The following is a 21,316-nucleotide window of genomic DNA, read 5'->3' as shown; positions in this document are numbered from 1 at the left end:
AAAGAACTTCCTAATTTACTTTCATTTATGGTAAGAGTTATGTGGTAACTCACCTTCTGGAAATGAGCGTTTGTCAGATTAGGTTCAGAAATTTACTCTTTGTAAGCTCTTACTAGACCTCAAAAGTAGAGGATCTGGACAGGATATTATCTACTTCTTTCTCATAGGTTGGTGAATGCAACCTATGAGAAAGAAGTAGGTAAAATCTACAACTGATGAAAGGAACTTTTCCCCTTATATTCTCCTGGGTTTCTACTTGCTTCTGAAATGCTTCTTTGCATGATGAGGCATCTCTTCTATAAGCTGGGAACCAATTAAACAACTGCACAGTTTCAGGAGTGTGAGATTGTCCTGTCAACTGTAAAACACCTATTTATTTTTCCTGTTTTATCAGTATTTCTCATCAGGTGTAGCTGGCTCTCTGGGCCTATAGAATTAGGGGCTTGGTTCACTAGCACACTTGGCTGTGTTTTTAAAAAATATAAATTAAAAAATAAATTTGGTTTAGTAGGTTTCTCTGTGGCTTTTTGCTTTGTTTTTCAACCCAGAAATGAAGAAAGTCTCTAGAAACAGTCACCCAGCTCAGGCCTGGTGTTGTGCAGCCATGTGCTTTATGCAGCTGCAGCTGACACAGGTGTGGCAGTGGCCAGCCAGGCCAGGAGAGTATAAAACCGATGTGAGTGAACCAAACCCTGTGCGCACACAGGCATTCCCACCTTGGGGAATCCAGGCATTGCTGACTCCTAGAGGAACTGAAATACTGTGTGACTAGCACAGAGTTCACACTTTTTATTTTTCTCCTGAAAGTGATATTTCATGAGACAAGCAGTTGCAGTTCTGAAATGAGGAGAGAGCTGACATACATTTAACCAAATGGTATCCGGCACCCATACAAGAGAGTCAGAAAACATAGATAATATCTCACTTAACAAGCAGTATTTTTCCTTTTTTTTTCTTTTTTTTCTTCTTTTTTCTTTTTTCTTTTTTTTTTTCTCTTTTTTTTCTTTCCTTTTTTTGTTTTTATTTTTTTTTTTCTCAGTTCTAGGGCCTAACAGTTAAGGAAGGTGAAAAAACAGTAAAAATGTTTCCACATCTAACATTAAGAGATCTCCTAGAACAAACCAGGTTGTGCTGCACTCTGCAAAAGCAGGAAGAAGAAACCCTCAATATTAAATACACACACACCCATTAGTTGGTGAAAGTATAGGGAATGAGTTTTCTTTAAGACATCCTGCTCTGGCTTTCTTTTCAACAGTCATAGCACCAGTAGCATCATTCTGGCACAAACTGAATCACCCTCAGATCTGGATGTACATGTTAAAGGAACACCAAGCTAAGGAACTTTGACAGAAATAAAGGATACTAAAACCTTATTGAACTGGGCAGATTTTCCCTTCCTCTATTTCCTTATGGCTTCAAGTATATTTCTAGGGCAGAGATGAGGAAACTCAGAGAGAAGTTGAAGGTCTTGCCAGGCATCACTGATAGGTTATGCTCATCTCTGAGTATTCTTATACAGAAATGGCAGTGTTGAAATCTGAGACCATCTTACATAGATGCAGATTGAAATGAAGGAATATTTGATACAGCCTGCACTTGTAATTCTTTCTATTTATGACTTAACCAAGAACAACACAAATCAGTGGCAGTACCAGAAACAGAACTTCAATTCTACACCTAAGGTGACTCTTTATAATAATTAATTAAAAAAAAACCCAAAACCACCCCTCCACCACAAGATTAGATTTCATTTTTGATACCTCACTTCTTATGCTACTTTGTTCTGTTATGTGACTTTTGAATAATTTTCCCCAGTACTGGCAACTAGGTATTGAAGTGGGGTTTAGCTCCTTTTCCTTTGACCAGTTGTTGTTCTGGGCATGTCTGTTTGAAATTAAAATGAAAAACATTTCCACCTTTCCCCACCCCCCTTCCATTTCTAAATTCAGTGGCAAAAGAATGTTAGTGAGGTTGTGTATGTGTAAGATTGCCATGCAGTAATGAACTTACCATGGTGTAATGATTTAGATGCAGTTAAGGCATGAAATACAAATATGATGCTCTAGAATCCGAGAGACAGAGCTCAATAAATGGATTTATTTTAAATCCACTACTTTTTGCCCTGTCTTTTTGCATGTAGGGATTTCTCAATCATGTGTGACAAGAAGAAATCAAATTATATTAAATGGGTCATAAAAGACAAGTTTACCAAGTTTTCTTAACTACAGTCTCCCGCAAAGAGGGAAACAGACCTGATCTTCAGCTTCTACCCCACCAAGACCAAGAGACGAGTCTGATTCATACTGGACAAACTGCTATTAATTTAACAAGTAGGAGACTGATACCTATTTAGTGAACCAAAGAGTTCACCACTGCAAATGTACCCTTCTGCTAACAGGTTTCTATTCCAAAAAGACTGCTCTGACTTCAAAGTATCCTACTTAGACTACATATCATAGGATGCCTAATAACACACTTATAAAGACATTATTTTGTCTGTTATAGTTCTGGTATTATGAGTTTGTATTGGTTTGTAGTCAAAAATAGTCTTCAGGTTTTTAGGATAATTGTTCTTCTCGGTAAAGTCTCAGTCAAAGCATCAACGTCCATTACTGTAACTGGGACCACTGTTTGATCCTTGGAAGATGCAGGTAGCTTTGGATTATGTTATATTTTAACAAATTTCCTTAACTTACATGTAATGTGAAGAGAGCTGCCAGGCTGTTGCTTGCCCTCTAATTAAACCTCTGGGGTTTTTGGGTTTTGTTTTGTGTAGAGCGGAATGTGTTGTACAAACTGAAATATTTCAGCTGTCTCTCTTTACTTGTGCATCTTATCTGTAAGAGATATCTCAGCTTGGCAGGTTAGGACTTGAAATGGAAGGTTGGTCTCAGATATGTAAGTTCCCTACATCCCAGAAATCTGAAGAGATAACTAAATAAGGAGCTAAATAGTGAATGTCAAAAAAAAACACCCCAAAAAACCCCACCTTATTTCCTGCTTTTGTTTTTCTTTGCAGTAAAATTCATATTCCCTCTTGTACATTTATGCAATCCATTTTTGCTCTTACACTGATGGTGGGTGGTGGGTCAGTGGGTGTGGTTTTGCCCATTTAAGAATACCCCACAGAAGCTGGGTATGTGGGAGACTTAATCAAATCATGTACTTAGTCCCCCTGCCACTGCAGGACTGTTTCTTCAATGCCCTGGAGTCCTCTGGCTGCAGTTTGGGATGGTTTACCTGATGCTCCTCTCAAAATTCCTGCTCAGTCATTATTCCACAGTTTGATAGGTGTGGCATTAAGAAATGCAACTACATACTCATTTCATTCAATTAAACATAGGTTGTGCACGCAACCCAAACCAGCTGATTTGGAAAATTACTTAAAACTACCTGTAGTTTTCCCCCATCATGATCAGTATAGATGAGAAAAAACAATTCTTCATCCAGGAGTCAGGGAGGAAACCATTCACTTCATTCAGATCAAGTCCATAACTGGCACCACTAAACTGCTATCACTAAAGTAAGCAATATTTGGTTTAATTTTTCCATTTCTGGTAAGTGTTTTAAGGTTTAATCGATGTCTGTGGTTTAATGAGAGAATTCTCATTAGGAAAAAAACCTCACTGATTTGCTAGGGCTTTGTGCCATACAATTACTGCCCTTACCCATGTGCCAATTGCCACAGGATGTCTAACAGATTTTGTCAATGTAATTTGGTAACATCTCCATTTTAGAGACAAGGGTCTTATGTGAACATTACTGCACTCATATTCTGCTCTGGGTCTGTTCTATTCTTTGCTATTAATGCAAAGGCCAGTCTTCTAGTAATAGTCAATGAAACTAATCACTTAGATAATTCCTTCAGTAGATGTTTCCAAGGCATGCTTTTGTTAGAGATGTATGCAGTCATTTTAACAGAAGTTCTGCAAGACAGTGATAGTACTGTGGGCAGGTGATATATGCTGTGACTGAGGGCTGAATCAAGAAACCTGACCATTTCTGGAAGCACAATACCTAGCAACAGAGGTTTTTTTCTTACTGAATTTTGTTTGTCACTAAAACAGTTCCACAATACCTACAATGTGTTAAAGCACTAAGCTGCCCCTGCAAAACTTTGTGTACTCCAGATACTGGGGATTGTTTCCTATTTGCAAATAGAAGACAATAAAATTTCAAAGTCCTGTGTTTACTGAACTCTGCCATTGTATGTTTAAGAAATCCTGGTGCCTGTAGGTATTCTGTGGGTATTAGCAAAGCTTGCTGGCATTGTAGCTGAATTTTTAGTTGAAGATAAAACTTTATTTTTGAGGTAGTTATTTTGGAGCCCCAGAATCCCTGTGGGTTAGGCTTCACTATGTCTTTGAAGCAAATCTAGATGTGTTCCCAAGGAAAACTTGTGGAAAAAAGAAGAGTTTTTGCAGAGGATGTCCATTTGATAACCTTTGTAATCTGTCAGTCTTTGTTGGCTAAATTGGATCTTCTCAGCATGGCAGCTGGAAAACGTGCATATCTCACAGATGTCCAAAATGATAAGGCTAATAATGGTGTATCCAGACTCAGTAAATTTGTCAGAGACATTGGCATGCATTATTTTAAAAAATATAATTCCCCTGTATTCATAAGAAGTTTTCTCTGCAGGAGAGTAGTGTTTGGTCTTAAGAATATCATGCTTTCATAGAGTTTAGGGGGTTTTTTTAGTTTTATTTGGTTTGTGGTTCCTCTTATTGTATCATTTGAAAATGAGACTACTCTGACAACTAACTGATGCTCTCCTCACTATTAGGAAAGGAAAGTCCTCCAACTAGTGATGTCCCTGATGATCCAGATGAGCCTATGCCTATACCAGAGGACCTTTCAACTAGTACTGGAGGTCAGCAGAGTTCTAAGAATGACAGAATTTTGGGTAAGATGACAAATACACTCTGATAAGAAATACTAGTAGATGATATAGCAATAACATTAAATTACTTTTTCACAAGTTGGTGAACAAGCAGGTCATGTGCCTTTTCATCTTCTTCAGGTGCACAGTGTATTTTGTGCAATCTTTTCTTTGGGAAAGGCATCGTCATCCACAGAGAACTTATAAAGATCCTACTCTTTATCTTCTTTCTAAATCATGACTGTTGCATGAAATTCTCCCCAGGAGTTTTGATTCTCTTTAGGAAATGGAATTAAATATGTGGTTTTGGGTCAAAATTATATGAAGTCAGATTTGATAAAAAAATCAATAATTGTTTGTGTATTTTTATTATTATTTTATTATTAATTTGAATTCTATCTTGAATTTTATTGTGTTATCTGCTATTCAGATTTCTTCAGAAATGCATTTTAGAACATACATAGCATTTATATATTTGCAATTCCAATATCTGATCTCCATTTATCCCTGACTTTTTTCGTGGGAAAACTTTAAAAAACACGTCTTTTAGATAAAAATCCACAATTGATAAAGTGCGTTGGGTTAAAATTGTTGTCCACAGACAATTGTACAAAATGCTAATTATTCTTAGAGTCACACCAAGGACTAGCAATGCTGCTGACTACTGCATGCACCAGTTCCCATGTACTGCACTAAAAAGACTAAATATTACATCAGCACCATGCCTGTTTACTAGTGGGTAAAAAAAAAAAAAAAGACGAAGAAGAGGAAAAAAAAGTACACTGGCTCCCAGAATGATTGATGCACTATATGATAAAAATATTTCTGTAAAGGGATGACTGTCAAACTACAAGTACTTACCCACAAATAAAAGCATTGCTCATTATTCTTACATTCTTACATTATTGTAAGAGTAAGGAGCAGGGTGGGCAATTTACAGAAAGATCACAAGTCCCTTTAAATAATTATTGTCTAAGGAAATCCAGTAAAGGACACTAGGTGGAAAGGGAGGCACAGAAGGCAAAATAATGAATTCAACATAATATAGCAGGATAGTGTCAGCATTAGGAATAGAACCTACTCCTAAGCTCCAGCACTAGCTAGTAATTAGTGCATCATCTTATAGATCTTCATTTTATTTACCATTTGATTCCCCTCATCAACTATGTGAGCAAAAACTTCTGCTCCTACGTGCATATTGACATACTTTATGAAAAATCATATTTAAAAAATGCTTTTTAACAATTTGATCACTTACTAAATGCTTTAATTTTTATTCCAAAGATCTTTGGACAAAACCTTTGATTAAGTTCTTGTCTATCAACTCAGTAAAAAGAGTTATGTCTCCTTTCTCCCACAGTAACTAACCCTACAAAATATTTAAGTCTTGAGTCAAAATTAAATTTTTAAGTTCTTTGTTCAAAGCCAAAGAGAATTTTTCATTGTGTTGAATTTTCTTTAATATACACACAAATGTTGGCAGATCCAGCAAAGTTGAACTTTATATTTGCTGATGATGTAATGATTCTGCCAACAGTTCAGTCATATATCAATATCTACACATATTCTAAATATGATAAGTTCCATCTGTTATTCTCATTACTCAGCAGTAAATACAGATTTTCCATGTCCTGACATTAACAATTTTTCTACAGCCACTTTCTCTACCCATAGCTCTTTTGTCTACAAGGGTTACATCTTGTAGTGAGGCATTTACCATAGTCAACAGAAACAAAGACAATTCATAACACTCTGCCTTATGGGTGATCTGTAGGTATCAACTCCAGTGCTTGATGTTTGTCTTTTCTGTAAGGCTGCATCCACTTTTATCTCTTCTATTGCTCGTTTTTGCTAGCTCTCAGCTAGCTCTCCAAAAAAAATATATTAAAAAAATTATTCTTCCTTTTTACAAAGAGGATCTGAGCACATGCCCCAGACATATCAGGAGCCATATGATTGCAGTGCACATTCTGAATCTTCATCAAAAGAAAAATCTCTTAGGAATAAAATAACAACTTAGGAGTGGTGTTTGGCCTATATGATCCTATAGGTGTACTAGGGGTGAAGGGGGCTGTCTTCCTATGCAGGCAGTGGCATGGCAGTGTAGACAGGCTTGGTGTTTAGTACAACATTGTCATTGCCAAGTCCCAAGATCTGTTCCTTACTGCCATTTATCACCAAACTTAGGTAGAGAAGAATGATCCAAAAAAGTAGTTTGAAGACTGAAAGACAGAGAGGAGAGCATTGTAAAGCCTCACTGATGTTATCTGTGTGCATCTGGCAGGTGGGAGCTAGATTGTGGCCTGTGGTAACCGACAGGCCCCGCATGAGCAGATATGGCCAGCTAACAATTTCTCTCTGTATGACTTTCCTAATGTCCCATCTGTTTCCTTCATCAAAAGGGAATCCCCTAGCATTTGGATTTATTTCAGCATAGGATTTCCGGTGCATTCCACTTAATCTGTGACACCCTGAGAGATCGGCTGTCCATACAGCATACACCAAGGAATTTGAGTCACACATTTAATGAAGAGGGTCTCTACATTCTGGAGGTTTTTTTGAGCATGTAGGGCTATAGAGGTAACAATGGGAATTGCAAGTTTGGTTAATGAAAAGAATAAATATTTACCTCATCCTACCGAACTTAAGTGAGAAATCTGTTTTTAATTTAAATCAGGCATTGAGATAGAAATGTTCAAATGACAGCTTGCTTACTCAGATTTGTAGTAACATTTAATGAAATACTTTTTAACCTGGGAGTCAAAAGTTTAATTACCTTTTTCATCACTTTAGCATTTCAAAGGTCAAAGATTACAGGAAATAAGCTATTTTTAGACAAGAAAGATAGGCTCTACTCCTCCATGTATTTTCAAAAATCTCCTTTTGTGCTTCTTCCAAACCTGTATGGAGACTTTAATGTGGTACTACAGAGCTGATAGAAACATTTAAAATATTTCTCCTGCTCTGAGAAAGAATGTGTTTAAGTCCTCTATTCACCAGATTTTATTGGGTGCCTTCAGGTTTTGAATTATTATTTTAAATTACTAGACAGGGTGCAAATTTCATAAAGGAGGTACCATGGTGGTCATGAAACTTGTGTCCCCAGGAAGGGGGGATGTCAAAACATGGGTTTCTTCTGACCAATACAAAAATGATCAACAGTGTGAAAGGGTAACTTATGGAATTAAAGTCATCAAGAGGTTCTAGGAATAACCCCAAGTAGCACAGCAAAGCAGAAATGTAATTGGAAGAGATGCTCTGGTCACCACCAAGGCTCTTCATTTCCTTGATGAGCTTACTATGATTTTAGTGTTGCAACCCCCAGAAAGCCACTATGTGTTGAGCAGCTTCCTTCTGCATGCTTAATTTCTGCTGCTCTGTCCACTAGGTCTTCTTCCTTCCTTGTCTTATTCTCCACCCCAAATTTACTTCTCAGGCTGATCTGGCACCTATAACATTTTATTATTTTCTTCTTATTCTTTTCACCCATGTGCTGTACAGATAGTTTCTCTAGAAAACACAGTGAACATTTTCAGCAAAGTGTGAGATTTTCACAGCTCTTTAAGGCTCTTGAGACTCCATTGTATCATCTCTAGAAAATATCCTATTGAAATCTTGGTCTGAGTTACTTAGAAATACACATCCCACTGAAAGTCCATTCCATTAAGAATAAGTGCTTTGCAGCCTGTTTTGAACAGCCCGATTTCCCATGGTAACCTATTGGAAATATCATTTGATAACTCTCAGTATCCACAAGTTTCAGGTTAAATGTTGTGTGCACATTTTGTGGATGATCAGTATTGAACATCCTGTGTGGTAAACACTTGTAATTTAGGGCTGTTTGTGCTCTGAGGTTGTATCCTAGTTCAAGCCATGTGTGGGAAGTTAATGATTCAGTGAGCTGTAGATCAGAGCCTACTTCATGGTGAGCCATTTGCTACAGTGGTGGCATTTGTCTAGAAATTTAGGCAGTGCCTTCCTTTATCCTTAACTGCCCATTCCATAGGTGGCCATCACAGGGTAAAAAAAGGGTGTTTTTTACCCTCACAGTGTTATTGCCCTCCAAAAGAGGTTGTGGGTTCGCCATTTCTGCACAGATAGCTGTCTGGTGCTGCAGTTGACCATAAACTTCTAAGACAGAAGCCAAATGTTACCACTGTAGTCACAGATTACAGTCTAGGCCTGGAATAAATATTTATAGAGATCTTCTTCTTTTTAAGAGGTAGGGAGAATTCATCTCATAAAATTGGGTTGAAACAGTCATACAGTTGACAGAGTACACTCAAAGTAACCAGTCAGGGTGATCATAGGCATCAGCAGAGAACAGACATATGAAGTTATAAAGTCTATTTGTTTAAAATAAGTATGGGAAGAGACATTAAAAGGAAGATTTTTTTTTTTTTTTACATTTTTCTCTCTTGGTGGGAAATACCAAGTGATGCTGTTGTGTCCCTCCTACAACACAGTTATTGAAGCAGAAGCCTGTGTAGCTGCAGGCCTTGATGCCTGGCATCACTGGGACCCCGGCACTGCCTTCACACTCTGGGGTCTTCCCTCCCAGCCATGAGCATTCAGAGGTTGTGAGGAGCATGAGGAGCTACTTACTGGTGCAGGCAAGTGTCCCCTCTCCCAGCAGCTTTGATGCTTTATTTCCTTAAAAGGAGTTCAACCATTTGAGAGCATGGGCACAAGCATTGCTGAGGGGCCACCAGGGAAGCATTGCCATTACATAAATCTACTGCAACTCCACAGCTGGGTGGAGATAGAGTAAAAGTGTGGAAAGGCTGCAGACGGAGGGGAAAAGCGAGGAAAGACAAAAGGGGAAGTGCCCCACCCCAGCTTGCAAAATCAGTCCTGTGGTTCAGACAGGTCCAGCTCACTGCTGCCCTGGTAATTCTGCTGGGCAGGGAAAGCGACTGAAGAAAAAGACTACTGGAGCTAAACATCTTTGCACACTCCTCCTTGTGGGTATTCAGTGGCTGTGAAGGCAATGTCTTGTGTATGAATAATAAAATGTGGCATATGTGTGCCTGGACATTCAGAGAACCAAATTCTGAGATCTGAAGTAACCTAGAGGGCTGTGCAATATATTTTATTTGCTCAGGTTTCAGATGAACATCTCTGCTGCTCAAAGGTATAGAAGTGTGTAGAAGCTGATGAGCCTTTGTAAATAATCGGTCATGATTGCTGTCTCACCTGATGTAGCCCTCATGAGAGCAGAGAGAAAATTTGTTTTGAGATGGTATGGGGAGCTTTGAAAATTGTTTTTAACCCTCTGCAATGAAACAAGGCTTGAAAGTCCAAGTGAGGAGACTTCTGAAGGAATTGAAAAACTTGAAGCTGAAATATTTTAGGAACTTTTAAAAATAGGGAAGTGGGGAATCTCCCCTCTTGTTTGATCTGAAGCCCCTATTTCTAACTCCAAAGTAACATTCCCCAGTATGGATTGGTACTGTAGGCTCTGAGAGCCTGCCAGTATGATGTATATTTTTTTAAGGAAGATGCAGGAGATATTTTTGTGAGGATTATTTTAATTTTGTCTGCAAAACTCTTACGGGGATTTGTATAGAAGAGGATGGGAGTGGTTTCATTGGAGAAGGCATGTGACAAATTTCATGAATGCCCTTAAATATGCCACACAGGATATAAGTTATATTCCAACCTTCAAAGGTATGTTTTGCATGAGCATAGTGTGAAGCAGTGTGCTAGAATGAGTTGTAGAAGACCCAGGCATATGGGGCCATTCAGAATTTCCTGTTGTTCCAGAGAAAAGCTCTGATCTTTGCAATGACTTAGGACTTAAAAAAAAGGTGCACGAAGGCAAGTGGAAAAATGCCCTATTACTGAAGGTTAATTCCTCTATCAAACTTAAAAATGTGTGCTGCAAGTAACAGAGAGTGAACATTTTCAGAATAAACTTGCAAGACATTTGTGGAAGTAAGGGTGACCCAGCCTGGAAAACAGAGCTCCCACAGCCCCAGTGTAGGCTGTGCTGCATTATGAGCTCAGTTCTTTCAACCCATGCAAATCCAGATCAGGCATGTAAAAATCTGCCCTCTTGGCGCAACCATAGCACATGACTAAATCAAATCCTTGAGAACAGAACTGATCCTAAAAAGAGTTATACTTTTACAATGATTTTTATTTAGTTTTGTGAGGAATTTTTTTACTCAGAAGTATGACAGCAGGAAGATTTGTGTTGCCACTGTGTGGCAACATGATATTGAAGGAGGTGCTGAAGCAAAGGGGGTTTTTTCCCATTTCTACAGAGCTGTGTAGCTTTTGGACCTGCATCCTATTTCATCAACACTTGCTGCGTAAAGCTGTGTTTTCAGAGGAGAACATCAGCACAAAAGTCAGGAAAACCCTGGGAACTGTGCAAGTTTTGTTTCTTCAGTGTTGGAGAGTGGTGAGCATTGCTTGAATTGGAGAGAGATGCAGTGTGTTTAGCTGTGTGGCTTTAGGTACAGAGATGGAGTCTGCTGATCTAAACTGCAGTGAGAGGAAGTTGTCATTATCTGAGCAGAAGAGATGTGCCTCAGAGATAAGCCCCATTCTAGCTGGGGAGTTAAATTTATCTAGCAGGATCTCAGCAGTGGCTGCAGCTCAACTCAAACACCAGGCTCTGGCTAGAAGATGGGCACATTTTAAGCTGGGGAGGACATCTGTAACTGCAACTTGCAAAATTTTAGGTTATTTTAAAGGAATGGTTCTTCATCAAAAGGTTGGATTGGCCTCCCAACACCAGTCACCCCTCTGTTCTGTGTTAATTCTTGCTTGCTCTTTGTTGTAGGCTTGCTTAATACCTTGAGCAAGTTTTCTTTCACCCCAAGTGCTCTTCAGGATTGCAGCCATGCAACTTAACCGCTGGACTGAGGCACAATGCAGGGACTACTTACCTACAGAGGTGCTGTTTCGGAACCAGCAGCTCTTTTGGTTTTGTTCAGCCACTCCTCATATTTCTGTAATTTCAGCTCCTGCTGTGGTGGTTCCCTGGCAAAAGATGGTTTCTGGCTGCAGAGGATCTGTAGCTGTGCTCTCCCTTCAGACGTGAACTTCCCTGGCTCTGTGCCACAGTAAAATGTCCAAACACAATGTCACTCTGGCTTGATCCACATTTGAAATTTGCAAGAAAGGAACTGCAGTGTGGCCATGCCTCCACAGTTTTTCCAAATGTAGATTAAGCCCTTTATGATAAAGAGAGGGGATAGAAGAGCTCCTTTTTGGGGCTTGTAGTCCTAAAGCCAGGAGTGAACAGCAGGACAGGGGTTTGTTCCCAAACCTTTTCCTTTGAGCTCGCTATGTGAGGTTTCTTGAAGTCTCAGATGGTCTCTCAGGAAAAACTTTTGCCTGGCAGGTAGGTGTGACATTGCCACCAGGGCAGGCTTCCCCTCAGCATGTCATTTATGGTGAAGATGTGGGACCACAACAAGCTGTTAACTTGTAAAGGTGGATCAGCTAGCATCCTTGGCTTGCAGAGACAGCTTATTGGAAACTGTCATGCCTCATCCAGCTGCCTCTCTGAACAAGTAAGTGAGCAGAGCAGCAGCCCAAAAGCAGGCTACAACTCAGCCTGCAATGCGAGACATCCTGCTGCTCTCTCCCTCCCACCCTTGCCTCCTCCATCACCCATAGGTGGGTTCTGTGTTATGAAGGTGCACATGCAGGAACATAATTCCTAGTAAATTAACCCTGGTGTGTGCTTCTTTCTTGGTTTTTTTACACATTTTGAAGTTAGGAATAATGCCCAGTTCTTGTATTGCACTTCAGGGTCATGTTTCTCAGAAATATTTAGATGTCTAAGTTATCTGCATAAAAAGAGTCTCAAGAAGGTATCTAATCTATTATTTTACCATTAGCCAAAGTGACATCACAGGCACCAAATAGGATTTTTGGAAGTGAGTAACTCATACTTTATTGATGCAAATGAAATTTCAATCCTAACATGGCAAAATCCATACCTAAATTTGGATTAAGAACCTGATTAAAGTATTGCAGAAAAAAAATGGCAGAGTAAGCACTGAATTATTCACAATTTCCAGACAAAACAGGCCTAATCCAAAAAGAAAAGTTCAGGCACATGTTTTTTTCTCTTTGTTTTTCACATCCCGTTTTCTTGTTTCTCCTCCTCTAAAGACAGTCCAAAGTTATCTCTCTTGAGAAACGTAACAAATGTAGCAAAAATGGAGAAATATGACAGCACAAAATAACTTCCATTCTTCCAAGCCACATATCAGAGTTTAAAGAAAAAAAAAAAAAAAAGAGAAGAAACTGAAGAGTAAGGAGAACTTTCACATGAACCATTTTTTTTTACCCTGGAAATGTTACTTCTGAGGAAGTGGCTCTTACCAGAGTTTTCAGTAACTTCTACATTATTTTATGGAATGATATGAGAAACTCACTTGTTCCCTGACACTTCCTTAAAAAAAAATAATAATTGAGATCTTTAGAATATATTGTTAATTCCTTCATATAACAGGATTTTTCCCCCCCTGCTGATTAAGTAACAACAGAAATGTTTAATGCAATGAAAAGGTGGGTTTAAACTAAAGTTAGGGACACTTTCAGCTTCTGTTGCAATTAAAAGAAGAGGAAATATTCATTCTCCATGTTTCATCATTTTAAAGCATCCTGTGTTTGTAAGAAGCTGTGATCAGCCAACATCCCTGCTATGGATTTGAACTTCCCAAATCTTTGGTGGTTTTTGAGTTTGGGGGGTTTTTGTCCAAGCTAAGAGTTTTGTGTTCTGATTTTTAACAGTGACTTAGGGGTTTTTTGGAGGGAGATCCGTCCCTTCTCACTCACAGTACTGTGCACCTCAGCATTATATGGGCCAAGTTCTGGAACCTGTTTTTTCCTGCTGAGATATGTGTTGCAATGCTCGGAAGTGGTGGCAGTGGTTGGCGTTGAAGTGGGATGGTTTCATTAGCACCAAAATGGGGACTGCGAGCTGGGGAACACTGCTGTTTCTGCACCTCTCATCCTGCACCTGCATTTCAGATACATCTTTCCAGTTCTTTCCATATGAAAATTTATTTTCAGGAGAAAACAATACATGCACTTACAGAATTCATGATGAAAAATATGTTTGCCTTATTGTGGGGTGCTTGGATTTGTGCCCAGGTTTGAAAAGTGAAAACACCAAATGAGACTGAGGGAAGTGTCAAATTTTGTGTGATCTGTCTGTATCCTGACCTCCAGCTGGCTGTTATTCACAATTCAGGCTGTGATGCCTCTTCTGTCTTTCCAAAGCAGAGCACTCCTCCCAGTTTTCCCAAACTGAAGCCATGAGTAAAGAGATGAGAACATCCCTTGTGCACTGAAATGCCACCTTCCTTTCTAGGTCAGAGTTTGTCCTTTTTCCCCCCAGAATCCAACTAATTTTGTAACTGGCACCTCCCTCCCATGGCTGGATGGTGGAGGGGAGGTGGGGAAGCCCTAATGGCCAGCATGGTCACTGGAGCTTTGTCTACTGCAGGTGTGGATCTACAACAATTTATCTAGAAGTCAGATGGGAACTAGGCTTTTCTGGGGAGGGGTTGAGTTTCCTGCCCATTTGTCCACATAATGACAAGTAGAAGTAAAAATGAGAAATTATAATTGTTCTAGAAAAAGGCTTCAGTGGTTTTGGAGCCTAACACATGAAATATATGAGGGAGGAATAATGGTAATGAGGCATTACCTCTGTTGTAGTATCACATTTTTTTAATCTTCCACTACATTGTTAGTAGATCCTAGTAAAATTGGTATCCTATCATGGGCTTATTGTGGTGTTAAGTGGAATATCTGGAAGTCTGATATTGTTTATTCTGTAATTACACATTAACGAGTCTACATTTGTTGTACAGTATAAGCATTGATAACAAGCTCTTTCCTGTGTTCAAAGAAAGAGACTGATTTATACTATGCATGATACAGCCCTTGGTGTTTAGAAGACAATGCAAATATGTTTTTCATTCCTAAAGCTTTTTACAATTCATTTGTTCTCTTTAATACTCCCTTTGAAATTTGAAATGGCAATGCATTTTCCAACCATCAGGAGCCACTTATTCCGTATTCTCCTTTTTGCATGTTTCTATGTACACATATATATGCATGTACATACAAATATATGTCTGTCAGCACACAAAATTATGTGCCTGCAAAACCAAGATCCTCTATGTTTATGTCTCTGTCAAATGCAAAAGAACATTTATCTTGAAAGCTGAGCTTTTCCTTCTTCTTAAGACCAAGCAAACATACACTCTGCAACATAAACACATGCCATAAAAACATTTTTTTCAAACCTAAAAGAGGAAAAGGTTAGTTCCTGCTAGCTTGTCTGTATTCCTATAAGAAACCTAACTGTAAATTCCATTTGGGAAGTGGGTAACAGCTGAGGAAGATCCGTTTGTACCCATTGTGGCTTTTGTAGTCTGCGTAAAGCTGCTGGGCCAAAGCAGCTGTAAAGGTCATGATACTAGAAGGACCATCAAGGGGTTCATGAAGAGAGAGGAAGATGGAGAAAGGAGAAACGCACATGCCCTCAAGGCTTCCTGCCAGCACTCTTTGCCTCAAAAGGCTCTCCTGCCTGCCACTACTGACTTAGCAGTGAGGGGTACATGGGTCCTCAGGATTCTCCCCTGCAGCTTTTAAGCGCTATTCCTCCTTGCATTCAGGTGTTCTATTAACTTAATTCCCTGTGGTATTATAGAAGTTCTGTAATGGAGAGACAGGGAAACATTCATGAAATATTTTTCTCCAGAAGATTCTTTTGCAGTCCTATACCAAACTGAGGATTGCAGTGAAGCTTTGGGGGGCATATAATACTCACAGCAGAGGGAGAGATGGGTGACACATTGAAATAATCTAATGGAAAATGCAGATATAATATCTTGTATCTCTTCTTTGACATACAACTTTCCACTAAAAGCTTATGTGTGCCTGACTTGATAACTTTCTTAGAGATGTTTCAGTAGCCAACTGAGCTAACAAATACAAAAGCACAGTTAAAAGTGCCACTGTAATAAAGGTAGTGATGGACCCCTCTGCTCTTCTGTCCCTGAAAGTAACTTGTATTCAGGGAATCTTCTTATGCACATCTTGGGGAGCTTTAATTAAGTTCAAAATATAACTCCTCACAAAGACCAGGCTAGTTGAGCACAATGCAGTCTCCTGCCTTCCTGTGTGAGAACTCATGTTTTCTCCGCAATAGTGGTTTTTTTCACCCCTCTTTTTTGCCCTCAGTGAGACAGAGCACAAATAGTTGTCTACTTCCTGAGAACACAGTGATCCTCACATTCTGGGCTGCGGGTTGTGTTTTTCACGTTCAGGCATAGGATGGGAGTTAATCAGATAGCCATGGGCAGCTCTAGCAAATAGTGCATTTGCATCAGCAGAAGCTGGTTTCAGCAGACTTGCTGGGAAGGTTTGCTGCAGCATGCCACCACCCTGCCCTACTGACAGGCACTGCACACTCTTTTGATAGAAAAGATGACAATAGAAAATGAAACTTTTAACGTTCTCTTCTTCAAACAGAAGCACCTTACCCTGAAGGTGTGAGCCTGTGATTCACACCAGCTTTCCTGGGACTCCATGATGACTTTGAAGTAAAGGAATTTGAAGCTATGGGTGAACCATACTTCCTTTATCCAGGTGGCAAGGAGAGCTCTTAGAACCACTCTAATACAAGTGACAATCCTGATGACTAACAGTTTCCAAGAGTCCAAATGCCTTCAGGTAGAATATGGGGATTACTGGGATTTGAGTGTCTTATGTGCTCAGAAATAATCAGCCATTAAAATTTTGTCCTTTTGTGTTGGACAAATCACTTCAGACTCAAACCTGACTTTTTCTCTCTTCTAAATGGACAAACCATCATTCATCAGTCCCAATTTTTTGTCTCTAGTTGCTGACCAGTTTACCAGGTAAAGGGTGATTTTCTGAAAATCAAGTCTGCACACTTTCTGCAGCCTCTGACAGACTTGCCCATGACCTTGATCGGCCTGTATGACCAATAGCCAAAACTGTATTTCTGGATGTATGTGTTTGTAGGTGATGAAGTTGGCAGGATTTCATTTCCTTTCTTGACCTCACTATGGTCCCCAGTGCAGCACAGCCATGGCAGATACCAAAGTTTATTTTAGCTAATAAGAAGTAGCAACTTCTGTAAAACTGTTTTGCCTTTTAATGAGGAAGGTTTTTCAGCCTTTCCATTTGCCTCACACTTAGTCCCACCACACTTTTGGGGTATTAGTCTGAAATTTAGGTGCTTTATGAATTCTGGGTTGAGCACTGCTGCTGTACTGTCTCTGGCTTGGTTACAACAAGGAGCAACTTGGTAGTTCATGAGAAAGAAGGTTTTCTAATATGTTACGGCATGTTAGGACACACATTTGTGTGCTTCTTCCCTGAGAATCCATATTTGGTGAAAATGCAATGCAATGTCTTTTCCTTTGGAATATTTGGAAAGCACTTTAAACATAAACTGGGCAGATGCTTTTAAAAGGATTCTTCCAAGTAAAAGACACTTATGCTGCCTGGGGCACGCGCCTAGGAGCAGAGAGGAAGTTTGACAGAAACTTTGCCTGCTAGACACTTTTAAATATTCCATAAATGCTGAGATGGCAGGAAATGCCAACAATGATAATCTAAACAGATCATTAACCCTTACAAAAGACCATGTTTTGATCACCCTCTGAATGCCTGGCACCACTTTTCACAGCACAGATTTTGTTGTAGGTGTATATAATTGTGTGTCCTCTGTCCATTTTAGTGCTTGTTGTTGGTGTAAGACTGAGAAAGAGAATGAATTAAGCTTGGAGTTTTTCTACTGCCATTTTTTCCCCAACTGTTTTGTTGGGACTTTTTTTTGGTCTCTGATTTTACATTGTGGCACAGGGCTCCTGGAAAAGAACCTCTGTTAATCTAAACACTTTGCAAACACAAACAGAACACACCAAAGAGTTTACAGTTTAATTAAGGCTATATATATATACTTAACTGATTAATTAAGCTTTACAAGTCCTAGCTGAGATAAGTGTAAGGTAGGGCAGAATCAATTGTTCTGTGCAATCTAAACCATATACAGTATTCTGGAGACCAGAGAGCAAATTTGTTTTTTTGACAGATGCAGTAAAACAGTCTTGTGTTTTCTTCTCCAGGGTGCAGTGGGATTGGTTTGGTTCAAAGTACTTAACTTTGTTTTAAACCACATCTCTTTAGCTTTAAGAGTAAGACTGAAAAATATAAAGCAGGTAGAAGTAAATGAATTAAGGATTTGTTGATTGAACATGAGGGAATAAAGTAAATATTGTCAATGAATTATTACATCACTTGGGGAATCAGGAAATAATTAGTTTCCTGTCTTCTAATTAGTCTAGATCTTAGCACAGAGGAACAATATACTGTATCACTTGGACTTCTGGAAAAAGAGAAGAGCTGATTCCAAGCTGATTTGGAAAGGCAGAAATCCTGGGTTGTACCAGTGCAGTGAGGGAACTTCCAGCCTGGTGCTGATGTGAAAGAAGTGAGTGAAACTGGTCTTAGGAGGCTGGGCATCTGAAGTAGGGACATAAGCCCAAATTTCAGGACATCAAATCCATGCTCTGGTCCAGACTTTTTTTTTCTTTTCATCATGATGAGATGTTTCTGAAGATCTTTTGCATTTAAGAAAAAATTGTCTAACAATTTGGTTTTGGAGTGAGATTTCACACCTCATAACTGAACATGTATGAGAAGCACTACACAGTTGAACCAGAGATGACAGAGTTTTCAGTTTTAGGTCATTTCCTACACCAGAGGTACAGGCTGAGCCCCTCTCTTCTCTTCTTTCTCAGACCACTGCTTATTTTGCCATGCTGGCTGAAGTGTGGAGGATAATTAAAAACTGCTTTGGCTATTAAACAGTTTGGTTTTTTTCCTTCTTTGAGGTAGTTACCTTTGGGATTTTTAGATCTCTCTTGGAACAGAGTGATAGCATGGGAAAAGGTCAGCTGAGGAAAAATAAGATTTCTTTCCTGCTTCTGCATAAATCTGAAGAAGAAAAAGTTTACTTTTTGACCTTGAACAATGCTGGCTAAGAGAGAACTGGCTGGGCTCCAAGCATTTGATATCCAGTATTTTATGGGTAGAACCAAGATTTATTAGAGTGGACAGTAATTCTGCCTTTGTATAATTCAATAGGATGCATCATAGACTATGAGTAGCATTTTCACAAATACCTAAGTTATACAGTTTTTTGGAGCTATAACTTCTGCCTGCTCCATGTTCCCTAATCTTTCTCTGTGGAACACATACCAGAAGGGTGACCAGTGCATGGCCCTTTCAGCTTTATGTGTTAGGACACTTGAGAGGCATGTACCTGAACGTAGGAATCACTCTAAGCACCAAAATGGCTTTTGAGTTCCCCATTAAAAAACAAAAACAACAAAACAAAAACAAAACAAAACAAACAACCAACCCCAAACCCCCTCCCCGCCCCGCAAAAACCCACCAAAAAAGTCTTCTCTCCATTTAGAAAGAATTGAAAAATGTGCAGATAGGGAAATAAGGGCACATGATGGATTAAATGCCTTTCCCATGGCCACACAGGAAGTCTGTGGCTAAGCTAGGAATTAAACCTAGATTTCCTCAGTCTGTATCCAGTGCCTTGCCCACATTTCAGCCCCTAAAATTTTTTTTGTTATCAATTTCTCTGTTGGCTGAAACAGTAGAACACTGAGTGTGAGAATGAGAAATATTAGAGAATAAGTACTCTTAATCATTGACGAGAAACAGAATAGTTCTGGATCAAGTATTACCCATTTCTATTGCTATTTAATGTTCTCTTTTTTCAAAGTTTACATCAGAATAAAAATCCCCTTGTGGTATTGCTCCTTAACCAAACTACTTGTGCTTTTCCCTATGGCTAGGGTTGCAGTGGAGCCAAACACTTTGTTGTTTCCAACTCTTCTGGTTTAACAGGAAGTAACATTATGACTGGATTGGCAGAAAAATGATTCTATTAATGCCTCTTTTGCTTTACATTTCTCATCCAAAGTCAAATCGAAAAATTACATCCATTTCCCATGGAGAACATCCATGTTCTATGTTCTCTCTTACCATGCTCATTTGATTTAACAAAAGATTCTTTTTCTTGAACTGCTGCATGACTGAATTTTATCCTTGGAAATGCTGAACTGTATCGAGAGGGGCTCCACTGAAGTGAAAACCAGACCAGGACCAGTAAAGCCAGAAGAAGGCAGACCATGCCCCTCAAATTTGAACTAAACAGACGCCCATCTCTTTAGTGGGTAGGATATGACAATCTGGGCAAAACCTTCACAGTGGTGATAGTTCCTCTCACATAAATGTACTAGGTATTGCACAGCTGGGTTACTGCCAGCACCACAAGAACAATACACTGTATGAACTCTGCCCTTGTAGACTACAGGTACTGGTGCTGTACCTGTAGCAAACTGGGAGAGCAGTCACAGCTGCAGGACGGGACATGCAGTGCAGGTCTCCAACAGTGATTCCATCTCAGAGACTGTTGCCATTCACTGGAGGATAGTGCTAACTCCTTCCTACGCAAGTAGGAAGTCCCACATGTCCCAAATTATATTAACTTCACCTGATGAAGTAAACACTGCTGAAGTGGCCCTGAGGATATTTTCTAATTTACAGATAAATGGTAGAAAGAAGAGCTGAACCTGCTGATATTCTCTATTCAAGAGTCTTTCAAAGAAAGTGAAGCCTTACTAAAATCCATTTCTTATCACCTCCTGACAGCCTCTTTTGTGGGGAATAGCCCCAAATGGTTTTTAGAGTTCTTTCAATAAGGTAGCTTTCATACAGTGATAAAAAAATAAATATATCACCGTACACCTTTGTGTAACATTCCTGTCTTTATTTACATGCAGGATTTCACCATTATCTTCCTGAAAAACAACAATATTTAGTTATCCACCAGATAAGCCAAAAACTGGAGCCTGATGATGCTTAACTGTTAGTGTTGTGATATTTATAGAGGGTCATTTCTCCCATTTTTACTTTCTACTTAGCTCTTTATCAGACAAATTCTTGCTGAAAAGTCCCCAAGAAATGGAAGAGTGTAAAAAGGTGATGTTCCCACTCTGTTCTTAAAGAAGTCCAAGTTCTGTTTTGTATCTATTTTGCCTGGAAACGAAGAAGAGAAAAATCTTCATGTGAATCTCAAACGCTTTCTGCTCCAGCCAAGTTTCATTCTGAACAAGTGGGACACATGATCTCAGTGGAAGGACTTCCTAAGTTGTCCACTGCCAGCCAGGCAGGATTGCCCAGTTAGGCAATCCCTACTCTGCTTTAGCCATTTTCCTTCTGTACTCTTCCATCACTCTGTCCCCCATATCTGCCTTCAGCAAAAAAGACCATTGCCTAATTGTACCTTTGATTTGAAGGTAAGGAATGGGCTGGTGGTTAGTTCAGGTTTGGAGT

General features: G+C 39.3%; 1 protein-coding gene across 7 annotated transcripts in view; it reads left to right on the top strand.

Annotated features, from left to right (window-relative positions):
* The window catches only part of IKZF1 (IKAROS family zinc finger 1), a 69,468-nt gene that overhangs the window by 14,805 nt on the left and 33,347 nt on the right, over nucleotides 1-21,316 (top strand). For all 7 annotated transcript variants that reach the window (XM_063399387.1, XM_063399419.1, XM_063399410.1 and 4 more), the window contains exon 3: nucleotides 4,787-4,906. In XM_063399387.1, the coding sequence (XP_063255457.1) occupies nucleotides 4,787-4,906 (120 nt within the window). The remainder of the gene's footprint in view (nucleotides 1-4,786; nucleotides 4,907-21,316) is intronic.

The sequence above is a fragment of the Prinia subflava genome, chromosome 1, assembly GCF_021018805.1.
Source record: "Prinia subflava isolate CZ2003 ecotype Zambia chromosome 1, Cam_Psub_1.2, whole genome shotgun sequence".
In the NCBI taxonomy this organism is placed as follows: domain Eukaryota; kingdom Metazoa; phylum Chordata; class Aves; order Passeriformes; family Cisticolidae; genus Prinia; species Prinia subflava.
This window is presented reverse-complemented; position numbering and strand designations above follow the sequence as displayed.